This window comes from Cariama cristata, unplaced genomic scaffold, assembly GCF_000690535.1.
Source record: "Cariama cristata isolate BGI_N322 unplaced genomic scaffold, ASM69053v1 Scaffold19234, whole genome shotgun sequence".
Lineage (NCBI taxonomy): Eukaryota > Metazoa > Chordata > Aves > Cariamiformes > Cariamidae > Cariama > Cariama cristata.
This window is the reverse complement of record NW_009614878.1, coordinates 1-13,177: the sequence shown is the minus strand read 5'-3', so window position 1 is coordinate 13,177 and position 13,177 is coordinate 1. Positions and strand designations below refer to the sequence as shown.

At 37.9% G+C, this 13,177-nt stretch overlaps 1 protein-coding gene across 1 annotated transcript; it reads right to left on the bottom strand.

The window, feature by feature from the left end:
* Nucleotides 1-216: 216 nt before the first annotated feature.
* On the bottom strand, nt 217-10,560 carry LOC104156858 (chromosome unknown open reading frame, human C16orf87; the record flags this gene model as incomplete). The annotated part of the gene is made up of 4 exons (XM_009699596.1): nt 217-774; nt 6,674-6,856; nt 9,517-9,613; nt 10,475-10,560. Coding segments are annotated over 4 exons (485 nt in total), but the record flags the coding sequence as incomplete, so codon positions are not given.
* Between the last annotated feature and the right edge of the window lie 2,617 nt (nt 10,561-13,177).

Below are 13,177 nucleotides of genomic sequence, written 5' to 3'. Positions count from 1 at the left end.
ACAAGGAATCATTTTCTAGAGAGAATTCATATTCAATACAAAGTTGTCAAGTAGAATAATTCCCCAAAATGAAACTGTTTTAATTTTCTTCCTATCAGAATTATATCACACTTATTAAAAAATAAAATCTAAATTCATCCCTAAGATGAATACCAGATTTCTAAGAGGATTAAAACCAACACACTCCAAGTATCACAAATGTACTTAATTCCCAGTTCAATAAAATATTGGAATATCAATTTATTAAAAAGTTATGTGAACTGTACATATGTAAACTGCAATATAGCTGAAAAATCTGAAATATATAATTTTAAAGGAAAATCATTTATTTCTGAAAATATTTAAAATATTGCATTTCTGGCAGCAAATTTAAAAGAAGTGCTCTGGAATGGGTGCAGTCTCTCTGTGCATTTGTCTAGCATTTGTCTTCAAGGCGTAAAACATATCTGCTTTCTGATTTTTCATAGCACAATCTTGTGAACACTTTCTTTCTGACTTGTAGAGACAGAATTCGATTTCCAAGAACAGCAGCAGAATTTTAACAGGAAATACTATGGTCCTTGTCGGTGCAGACAACACACTTTCCGAGAGTCCACGACACCTTGGAAATATGCTAGCCATTCTGCATATAAATGCATCAGATTGTGCTTACAAGTTACAGAATAAGTCTTTGATTGATAATTTTTCTGTTTATTTCCGCCAAGGCCACTGAAAATACGAAGGCCTTTTCATCTGAAAGGTTAGCATACATGTCAACTTCTTTTTCTTGTTTCTCTGTAGAAGAAAAAAAAGTCACTATTAGAAGCTTTTTCCATTATCCGAAGTTAATGCAAGTTACATAGTAGTCAATAAATAATATGGAATGGAGTCCTGGAATAGAAAAGAAGTTAGACAATCAACTCCTATGCAGGGAGGGATTGAGAGAGAGGAGAAAGGAATGGAGGCACACAAAGGTGCTAGAAGAGTCACAGAATTAGTCATCCAAAAGCATGACTGAATTTCTGTTCTTTAACAATGAAGAAAGAATGAGTCATTAACATTATATTAAGATCATATTGATTCCTGACACAAAGGAGTACTCAAGTGTCCCTCCATTTGTGGGTTTGGTTTTTTTTTTTGCTTTTACATAAACACTTCTCATCCTAGAAAACAAAGTTACTTTACAATATCCTCATTACATATAACATTTGTCCCTCTATTTTAGATCTAAGTAACAGAAACCCAAGAGTTTAATTACAGTGTCGAAGACCAAAGAGCAGACACATGGCAGAACTCAGGTTCCAAATTTGTCACCATGAACATTTCTGGACTTTCTATACCGAAGACTTTCAATCTTATCCCACATACAGAACAATGCTAACATGTCAATGAGCAAGTGAAAGCCACTGAATTCCCTCTGCTGATGTTGGCTTGTTTCAACGCTACAGACACACAACAGCAAGCCATGAAGAAGTTTCCATACTGCAGTGCTCAAGTACACTAAGTTACACTATAGCATATGACAAAACTCATAGAATAGTATGATCTTCATAAATACCACTTTCTCCAGGTCACGACTATTTATATCCCAGTTTAGCCAGCCACAGCTAGCTGACACAACTCATTAAGAAAACAAAACAAAAAAACAGCTTTGTCAGGAGACGGCCAGGCTTGTAGACACAAAGAACAGCAGAATACATCTAGAGCTTTAAGGCTGATGTCTAGCTGTGGAACTCCATTTCTAGTCCAAGTTCCACAGTGGCCTGGACTAATTTACAACCACAACACAACACTCACTTGACAGACCCCTCTGCCTCATTAACACAGACACACACACGCACGCTCTTTTTGCCTACAGTATGCTCTGGCAGACCGTTCCACCAAGACACCTGAATCCACTATGGGTGGAGTGAAAGACTGAGCAGCACTGGAAAATAATGGAAAGCACCATGTGGAAAAAAGATTCCAGCATCTCATCTCTCCACCTGTTCACACGGTTATTCCTTCAATAGTTCACGTTCATAACAACATTTTTAGATTTGGCTTCACATCTGTGTTACAGCAACAGACGCCATTCCAACAGACTTCCCTGTGAAGTCAAGTTCTTGAGTTAAACAATCAAGTGAGAGAAACTGAAAAATCCTTTACCACTATGTTCTGATTTAATACTGATATAGAGACACACAGCAACCGAACCCTCTAGACAACTTAAATCACACACAAGCTCACCTTTCCCTGCAAGTAAAGTTGCTTAGTGAGGAGCCTGGACACACAAAGACACATCAGTTCTTAATCAGAAAACAAGAAAATTACTTACCAAAGCAAGATAAATCAAAGCATGTTTGATATTTGGAATGTTAGTGTTTTCTGCTGGTTCCTTGGCTATGCAAGACAATACTCTCTATTGAGTTTGAAATGAAAGCTAAGACTGAGTTTCACTACAAGTCCTACCCTGTAGTTTGAGACAAATCAGTTTCTTTATCTACACTCAGTCTGGGTTGCTCCGCTTCCTCCTTGCCACCATTTAAAAATTAACAATGCTGGGAGTTGTTCTGAGCAGAGACACTACACACACTGGTTATTCCACATTAACCTTTTCTATTTTCATATCTAAATCCCTCCCCTTTTTTTCATACTTCATGATCCAAACAAATCCAGCCACCACCTGAATATGTCAGCACCCAGCAAAATAAAAAATACTCCCCCCGCCCCCCCCGGGTTAATGCTAACAGATTGTAGACTTTTCTGCAAAAAAAAAAATTCTCAAGTTTCCCTTCACACCTGTCCTCCCAAAGTACTGGCTTGTTCTGAGAGAATTCAGCTTTAAAGAATCAAAATCTCGGTGTCAAAGAGTATCAGGGATTAACACAGGTTTGCAAGCTTTATATATTCTTAAGACAATTCCAGTTCTCATCAGTAACTAGTGAAGAGCTTGCACCTGAATGACATTTTATCATATACTACTCATAGGATACTGTGGTTTCTACAGACACTATTAAAACTTTCCGCTTCAGACTTATCTCAAAGTAGTTTTGACTCATTTCTCTATTATTAGCAAAAGACTCTCACAGAATCACAATACCACTTTTGTAAGACCTTAAAAATACTAAGTCTTTTGCTATACAACTAAGAGGCTATCTAGGTGAAAATATTCAGTCTTTCTGGAGCATGTCTCACATCTCCAGATCTCCTGCAACCCACTAGACCCATGGCCCTTAAAATTGTGATTATGCATAAATCAAATACGGACCCTTCCCCCTCACAAATTTTGTATGGATTCAAAATCCAAAGTTCTGAGATTCACTATCCAAGATAGTAAGTTACTTCAAACATGCACACTGGGCAAGCAAATGTATGAGTAATAGAGTCGGAAATTACTAGAAAAGGAAAATTTGGGTCAAGAAGTTTAATTCAGCTTAAGTTTTATCAGGAAACTGAAATGTATGTATCTTTATAAAGATTCATCCCTTGTTAAGTATCAAGTACGCTTTAGTAAGACTCCAGGCCACTCCTACTGAGTCTCACTTGATTGTAACCTCTTTCACAATAACCAATACCACTTCCTACAGCATATGAGGGGTTTTTTGTTTGTTTTACTATAATTAACATTGTTACCTAGATAACAAGGCAGCCTGGGAACTGGTCTAGCTGTGTATCACAGTCCCACACAGTAAAACAAAAACCATACCACCACCACCACAAAATCAGAATCAAATTATTATGAAGTGTTGCTATTTTCAAAATATATTGCAGCATTCCTGACAAAGAAGTTAAGTGACAATTTTGACAAGCCAAGCCTGCAGGGAGAAGTTCCAATTTTCCAGGGTCATCACACGGCTCTGAAACATGCAATAGGTATTCTCTGGGTCCCAGTACTCTGCCACATCTCCTCAATCTACATCAGCTTCCTCTTTCCTCCCCCTCTATTCCTTCTTACTAAATCTGCAGGAACAATAGCTTATTTTAAAAAGCCCTTTTGCTTCTCGTATTCTTCTTAGTTGCTGTTGAATCCTGCAGCTCTTTGCTCTAATGTGAGCCAGTCACGAAAGATACAAAAGAACTAGTCAAAGGCACAGACATAACTGGGAACAAGCACGCTATGTACAAAAAGAGCATGACAAGTAAGGAAGCAAAGCTACAGATGTCATAGGTGTCTTTAGGAAGAAAATTTTCACAGCTGGGTGGTCTTCAAATGGATAGATTATCTGCTCTTGCAATTGTAATTCAGGTGTTCCCTGCCCTCCTGTTTTTCCATCTACAAATGCATGAGGCATTGCAGAAGCCTAAGAGGCACCAAATATTTAACAGTTTTGCAAGCAGTGGCTTCTTTTCAACTCTTTTGGGGAAAAGAACAGCACAATCCCTGATGGCAAGTAATGTGCACCTAAAATATCCTAGAAATACACAATAGGCAAAGAAACAAGATACTTAATGTCTAACACTAAGCTAATGTCTTGCACTCCAGAGCTGACTTTCAACATTATGCAGACTGATACAAGGACTAGCAATGAGTCACACAAAAATCACCTTAATTGTAGTAGAATTAAAGTTGCTTAATATACTTTTACACAAACAACACTATCAAGCAGCAGGTTTGATAAAGGAAGAATATTTCTAAAATTCCCACTAATTACTCCACACGTGGTAGTTAGGCCAACTTTATAAGCCACTTGAAAATGTTAATTTGTTTTATAGTAATTATTTACAAAATTATGGGTTCTCTGCTGAATTTATTTTTATAGCCATTACAGCCATATATATCAACTTTTTGGGTTTTTTTTAAATCTGCCCAATAATCACCACAGTCCCCTACACACATTACAGTCTGACATAACCAGAAATAAATCAAAAGTAAGAAAATAAGAAGTAAGCACACTTATTCCTAAACAACAAGGTGTGCTGTAGTGGTGAGGACCAAGGATAATTACAAATGGGTGCGAACTCAAGCTTTTACCAGCTCTGCAGAAGAGGTCAAGGAAGAAATAGTACCAGTAGTCACAATACCAAGTAAAGGGGATGGTAGGACAGGACAAGATGAAGGTAACCTTCTCAAGTGAGATTCAACTTTAACAAAAACACCAAGAAAACAACACACCATGCACTCACTCTTATGCAAAAATCTCTACTGCATCCGTATTTCTAGTTTTCTACCTCACAGCACTGGCATTGTCACATTTCGGAGTATGCAGCAAGAGGTTAAAAACATACAACCTAGTTTTGAACAGGAAAACATGTCCTCTAAATATCCCTCATGCTTTCAAATTCTTGCTTTTTGGAGACTATAAAACATGAATTAAGAGAATGGATCTTTTCTTTTGATTTCTTAGCTTGCTTTCCTCTTTTTCAGAGGACAGGAAAGATTTACTTTTACAGGGCAACCCAACCAGCCTGCAGGAATTTTCAAACTAAAGTTATGTGTGAACTAGACTGGCAGTAAAATGCCTAGAAATGATTCTATAGGTGCTAGACAAAGTCTGGCTTGGATCAGTAACAGGGAAGCTCTGCATTCTGTGAAGCTACATACATCAATAAGCCATACGCAACAGTGAAGAAATTAGATATTATAAGTGTATTCCTATTACAGTAAAGCAATTGCTCTCCAGAAAACATACAGAAATCAAATCCCACCTCCTCTTTCCACAGCCAAAGCACTAAAAAAACAAATCCCAATTTATACTTTGCTTTTATAGGAAAGGAACTTTAAGAAAGAACAGATTTACATTTAACAGCAGAAACAACAAAATTGGTTTTGAAAAGTTAGAAGTTAAAGGAGCTCACTTTGCAACATGGATTAACACCCATTTTTTGTTAACAAATAAGGTGGCAGGGAAAAAAAAACAATTGCATTTCTGCCACAAGGTATGCTTGAAGGTTTCAATAGTTTTAAGAATAAGATCTTCTGAATATTTCTATGAAGTCTCGTTCTTTCCCTTCTATCTGCCTTCCAGCCTTAAGTCCATGCTAAGTTTTGGAGTCATTATTCAGGCCTAAAATTAATATCTCCAAAACTATAGACAGTATACGCAGTGTCAATAGGCTTTTAAAAAACCAGGAATCCTAAGTGATAGTCACATACTTGAAGGGCTCCAAAATTAGTGTTGTGTATGTAAGTCTCTTTATTGTATAAAGATGAAAAACAGCAGGTTACCAAGGAACCTTAATAAGCAAGGAGACATTCTTTCCTCTAGAGTATTATTCTGTAGAAACATGGGAGAAAAATTCAGGTCACAGTAGTAACTCAAGATGCTCCTTTTTACTTTGGCCCTCCAAAAGGTTTCAAGGAACTTTTTAAGCAATGCAGTCATCCTAATCATTCTCAGACAACAGACATTATTATGTTGTTTGTCCTTGTGACACAGACCAGCAGTATCTCAAAAAAAAAAAAACAACCCACCAATCCAAAAACACTACTAAGCACTACAGTCCAACGGTTTTCAACCTGTGTGTTGAAACTTGATGTGGTGGCTAAAAATACAGGCTTAGTTCTTTCTAGTTAATTCCAATCAGACACTGAAACATAAAACCAGAGGTCTCTACAGATGTGAAACAGTCCCTCCTCCATATTAAGATATTGGATATTGGCTGAACTAGCCTAGTTACTTGAAATGGTTTGAAGGGTATAAAGGTTTATTGATAAAAAAAACTCTCCATACAAAAAGAAAACTCAATTAACATATTTCTCCAGTTCTCATACCTCTTTCTTCCTCGTGCTTTTTGGCTGAGGCACTCTTAGGTCTTCCTCTTCCTCGTCTGCTATGATCTGAATGGCTGTTAGACCTGGATCTTTTTCGGTTTTCTAGGTCTTTATTTACTGCAGAATTTATCTTCTCTCGCTTAACTCTCTCTGTCCGCCTCCTTTTGGCCTCACTCTTGTTTTCTGTGCAAATGAATAGAGATGGTATGATCTAGGGTTGTTTACATCTTCATTCTTAATTTACTCATAGTGCTTACCCCACCCAATCACCTTTTTTCTTTAAATCTCTTAGCAAAAGTTGTTAGATGTCTATACCTTTACAGAACAATTACATCTGCATGATACCCACGCAGAAATTAAGGTGTCGAATCCAGAACGACACTTCATTTCTTGATTACAAGAGTTAAGCCTTTAATTACTTCAAATGCATTTTGCAACATCAGAAATCTGCTAATACACAAAAAGTTCACTTTCCTATAATAAGATGGAAAAAAACTGTACAGATCACAGTCATTAGGACAGCCCATTGCATTTGTTTCCATTAGCCAAAAAAAAAAAGTTTATCATATAGGCAAACAGCAAACTACTTCATCTTCTTTTGACACTAATAGTGAAATACTTCCTGCTGCTCACACAAATTGAAATGCTGAGTCAATGATGCTGTCAGTAAATGCCATATTACATAGCGCACACGTCCCACAAAATCTAGCCTATGACAAGGCCTCATAATACTTAATGCTGAACAGGTATATTGTTTTCCTACACACAAGTTTAAGGAAAAAAAAAAGATTACTTACAGGAGTTTCACCTGGAAGTTAAGTACAGATTAATGAGCTTGGGTACTGAAAACAGTACAGTCACCAACCACAGCACACTATTCCACACAGACTAGCTGCACATTTCCAAGGCTGCAGCACTATTCTGCACTAGCTATATTGTTGAAAATACTGGAACAATGTTTTCCAAAAGTTGCAGTTACCTTATGAGCACAATATAGACATATGCGGTCTCCACTCTATCTTCCTGGTGAACTGGTTTCCTTTTGCTGCAGTTGTCCCATTAATCTTGTACAGACATAGCGTACAAACTGGACAGCAGGGTAACTTGTCACTAATGTTAATACAAAAGTTGTATTTCACAGTATCACAAAAAGGCTGAGGTAGCAAGGGATCTCTGGAGACCGACCTGTCCAACCACCCTGCTCAAGCAGGGCCACCAAGAGCCAGTTGCCCAGGGCCACATACAGATGGCTTTTGACTGCCTCCAAGGATGCAGACTTCACAACCTCTCTGGGCAACCTGTGCCAGTGCTCAGTCAGTAAAAAAGTACCCCCAGTACCTTTTTTGCAGCGCTCACAGTAAAAAAAGTGTTTCCTGATGTTCAGAGGGAACAGCCTGTGCTTTGGTTTGTGCCCATTGCCTCTTGTCCTGTCACTGGGCACCACTGAAGAGAGCCTGGCTCCAGCTTCCTTACACCCTTCCTTCACGTATTTATATACACCAATAAGATTCCTCTGAGCCGTCTCTTCTCCAGGTTGAACAGTCCCAGCTTGCTCTTTCCTCAGAGGAGAGTTGCTCCAGTCCCTTTATCACCTTTGTGGCACTTCACTGGACTCTCTCCAGTATGTCCATGTCTCTCTTGCACTGGGGAGCCGAGAACGAGACACAGTACTCCAAGTGTGGCCTCACTGGTGCTGAGTAGAGGGGAAGGATCCCCTCCCTCCACCTGCTGGCTATACTTTGCCTAATGCAGCCCAGAATACGGTTAGCTGCCTTTGCTGCAAGGGCACATTGCTGGCTCATGTTCAACCTGCTGTTCACCAGGACCCCTGCTCCTTTTCAGCAGGGTGGCCCCCAGCATATATTCATGCATGGGGTTCTTCCTCCCCTGGTGCATTTCCTATGTACAAAGCTGAATTATACAAGAGCTCTGCTTTACTGGATTATGGCTTTCAGCTTCATTTGGTAACTACTTTATCAACAATCGGGGAGGGGGAAAGAAAATTGACCAACACTTCCAAACTACCACAGACATTGCTTAAGCTCCTCCACTTTGAAAGTTCCGTTATCTAGCATAATGTCATATAATTCCCACAAGCTGGTAAACTACAAGTATCCTTCAAAATAGTGATGCAAAATATCAAATACTTAGCTTCCATTTTGTAGGCCTAGTAGATAATTTTAAGAAATAGACATTATAGGCCAGATACTTTTTTTTTTTTTAAACATCATCCCTGACAGGTGCTTCTTCTGACTAATTGCTACTAAGATGGGAAGAAGTGATAAAAATGAAGACAAGGAGAATGTTAATCACGCCAGAAGGCACATTCAACTGACTTCTTATTGTGCCCATCAACAACAAAAGACATACAAGTTAGACAAAAAATACACTATTTTTTATTTTAACCCATTCAGACAGAAGCAAGACCCACCTGGTTTTAGATTAAACATATGACCAATTTTTACTTTCAGAAAACCCAGCTTCAATCAGTATGTACTCTGAAATCTGATCCCATTGGCACCTCTACACATTTAACTTCAAAATAAGATTAATGGAAAGCTTTCTGTAAGGAGTTATTTTGCACAGTGACCAATGTGTGCAGCTAGAATATACACAGAATAAACACCAACATCACAAGTACAAAGGAAGTAAGACTGAAAACATCAGCATTTTCCCCTCTCAAAGTTCAAGAAAAATTAACATATTCAAAGTCTACCATGCACAAGTTCAAAAGAAAGTGAACTGACAACAGGCAATTTACAGAGAAGTACAATACTTTATCCTTTGCCTCCAAGGAATACGGGGAAAGAACTATTGTCCCCTTCTTCGTATCTCTGTATTACCTGTGATGGGTGGCGATCTCTCAGCCCGTTTAGCATGCAAGAGTTTTCGACTAATAAATATGTAGCCACAGGGACATGATTTACATGCAACAGGAACCTGGAAAAACAAAGACAAATATTTCAGATAATTTCAAATTATGACAACATTCATGACCAATGAAGAAAAAAATCTAGTAATTTGCATTTTGTTCTCAGAGATACCTCTTCCAATTCAGTCTGTACTGCAAACTATGGCCTGTACTATTGTACAACTGTATTTAAACATAAAAATAGGTTCTGCTGTGAATCACCCACCAAGCCTTTTCTTTATGCAGTTGTTAGAAATCAAGCTTGACACGTACAGCTGTTGTGACTGCTTTGTACTACAAACCCTTTTCCCCAAACTGTCAGGAAGGAGCTGGGGGAAAGTGAGAGCACAAAAGGAAGGGCGAATTAGAATAGAAATACAATTTCTCTTCAGACCTCTCAAATATTCCCACTCAAATCAGTCAGACATTCCCAGTTTTGCTTCCTTCATTTACTTGAAAAAAAAAAATAATGAAAAAGTACTGTCAGTACATTCTGATTACATTCACCTTCAGAAGCATTTGTAAGCAACTCCTTTAGAGAGCAGGAACAGCTTTAAACAGGAGGCACAATAGAGCCCGAAGCAAAACTGATGCATTTGTACCACATTCTACAACAGCATTGTAGACAAGGCCGGGTGGTTACAGAAGGACCTAGTTAATTCAAAATGCGAATAACCTACCACAGCTAGTCAAAAGCTGACTGCTGGCTGAAGAGTTTGAGAGACTACAGTGCTTCTCCCAATCAGCAAAGCAGTCAGGAGCAGTATGTTCCCCCAGCATAACACAATTTAAAACAAGATGAGAAAATCTGGAAATGCCACGCTTACACGAAAAATGAGAAAAATCTGACTCTGAGGAATTAAAAAAAATTACTCTGATAAATTACAAACCTCATTACCTTCACTTAAAGCCAAGATCTTTCGAGATCTTTTAAAGCAGTAAGGAATACACCATATTGCTTTGATTAGGTTCAAAACTAAAAACACAAATCAAAGCAAGTTTAAACAGAGATCTGGAAGGGATTAACATAACACACATTAAAGTCAAGTCATGTTGAAGCATGACAGTAGGGAAAAAAGCAGGAGGTAATTTCTCAAATGTAATTCTTTAAGACAGGTCTCTACAAGTTTGCCAGTGTCCACTGAAACAAACAGAAGTACAGAACCATGACTGCCGGCTCAATTTTACTGAATATGCAGAAGAACCAAGTTCCAATGTTCTACTGGCTAGGAAAAAACCTGCCAAATTAGTACATGAATCGGTAAAGGGGAACTTAACTGCTACTCAGAACAAACATACTACTTAGCTTTCTGCAGCACATCTTAACTCCTGTACTTCATCCTGTGAAGAGCTTACAGATAAACTTTTGATACAGATTTTACATAACTAGAGACTTTTTCATTCCCTTTATGGAGACACTAACCTAATAAAAACAATTCTAATCAAGCTTTATTGAACCTTAAAGCTCAGAATTTAGCAGACTTGTGTGCACTCTTAGCTCCTTGTTCATATGTCAGTATAAGAGTACTAAAAAACATTATCTCACAGATGGTTTCCAGGCTCAGCCTAAAAAAAATTTGGGGAAAACCACCCAAGGGGATTGGAACAGATCCAATATTTTTCAATAAATTTAACTGTGTTTAGTAGAACAATACTGTTCTTGTGTTACAGGTTTGGCATGTAGGTGCGCGTGCCCTTGGGGGTGGTGGGGGGGTAACAACTAGGTGGGAAAGGGCTTATTGACTTAAACATCAGTTATCCTTTGAAGACCTACACTGATAACATGCTGTAACATAATTATAATTAAACATAATAATAAAGGCAACCTGGTCCTACAAACACTATTTTACTCTGTCTAACATTTTCCTAACCAAAAAGAAATTGAGTTTCTCATACAAGAAAGTTTATCTGAAGCTAAATTAAGAAGCAATAATTATTTCTTCTAATTGACCGCAAGTACTTCAGACTCCCTAGTTTAATGGGGCCATGCTTTGGTTGTGAAAATATAATTGAAAACTTTTTTATTTTAAAAAAAGTCTAAATGGCAACTACATAACATCTAAATTACAACAGAAAAAGTTTAAAAGCCTAAGAAGTGCTACTCAATATTATGCTCCAATATTTATGGCTGTCTAAATATTTCCATGCATGCCACTTCTAGCAAAGAAATCGAAACAAACGCAAAGCTCTTATTCATTGAAAGAATTTAAGAAATGCTAGTACAGGACACAACCACTTAAGAGTCACACAAGAGCTTCCCCACACTCTGTAAAGGGCTGACTTGTACTGTACGTTTTAGCATCTTGGCCCCTCTCACACATTTGGCACCGGAAAACAAGGTCCTATGAGCAATGCTTGTGGTGGGGCAGGACACATATGCACATTAATTCCATGTTAGCCGCAGAAAAGTTGCTAACAGAAAATCTATATTGACATAGGAATATCGTGTTTTAAAGTGCAGAACAAAGTGAAAGTTTCAGCATCAGCTTAAAAAGCCAATAACGTTTGCTTACTTGCTCTTCCTATTGTTGGTGGTTTGACATTCACTACATTTAAAACAAAAAACCCCCAAAACCCCACCACCACTCTCATATTCAACTTCTCACTCATTTTCATTTTTGCTTTCACCAACTGAATAACCAGAATTTGGCACACGACTTTTTCTCAGAAACAGCACTTCAGTGATGTGCTTAACATGTCAGCATTTGCAGTGGTTCATCTATTGCTTAAAATATGAAAGAATGCCCCCATGTAGCTTAACATTCCAAACTGTTCCAGGATGAGTAGAAAAACTATAAAAATTATGCAAGTCAGAACAAATAAGATGATTTTTTTTTAATATTTTTAACTAAAGAAAACCAGCATGAGATTATTTTTTCAACTATAGCTAAAATAGCATATACCAGTCAAGTTTCAGGATCAAATTACAGAAACGTGTTTCCCATGATTATACATAAAAGCCTCTCCCCCTACCCTGAGCCCCACAGCAGCCTTCTGCAGTGCTGTGCTATTGTTCCAGCAGAGGAGCACTGCTGGAACAAACTGGCCTATTTTTAATAGTAACATCATTACCAGTAAAAAGCGTACATGAAGAAGCTCGCAATATAGTAACAAGGAAAAAATCAGCTGTTGTTAATGTTTAAGTGTAAGTAACTCCATTCTGGACACACAACAAAACTGCAGTGAGACATAAACAACAGTTCACATACACATTTGGACTACATGATAGAAACTGCAGATAAGGTCTCAGTTTTGCTGTTTCTAAACTACTCCATGAGAAAACAACACAACTGAAGGCTCTGCCGACTAGCCATAGGCACATTAGTCATCCAAAGGGCAAACTGCATTGTATAAATTACTAAGTTCGTTATATTTTTAATAAATTACATAGTTACTAAACAATGCTAGCACATAAACAAACAATTCCACACGTCGCCCAGAAATCCTTCAGCATAATATAACTATTACACTACCCCGCAAGAGGAACACGGTATTTAATCCACGTTCCAAGCAGAGACTGCAAAGGCAACAATTATTTACTTCGTATAAACATTGCTTCACAGCGGCACGGAGACAGTTTAATTTTTCCCCCC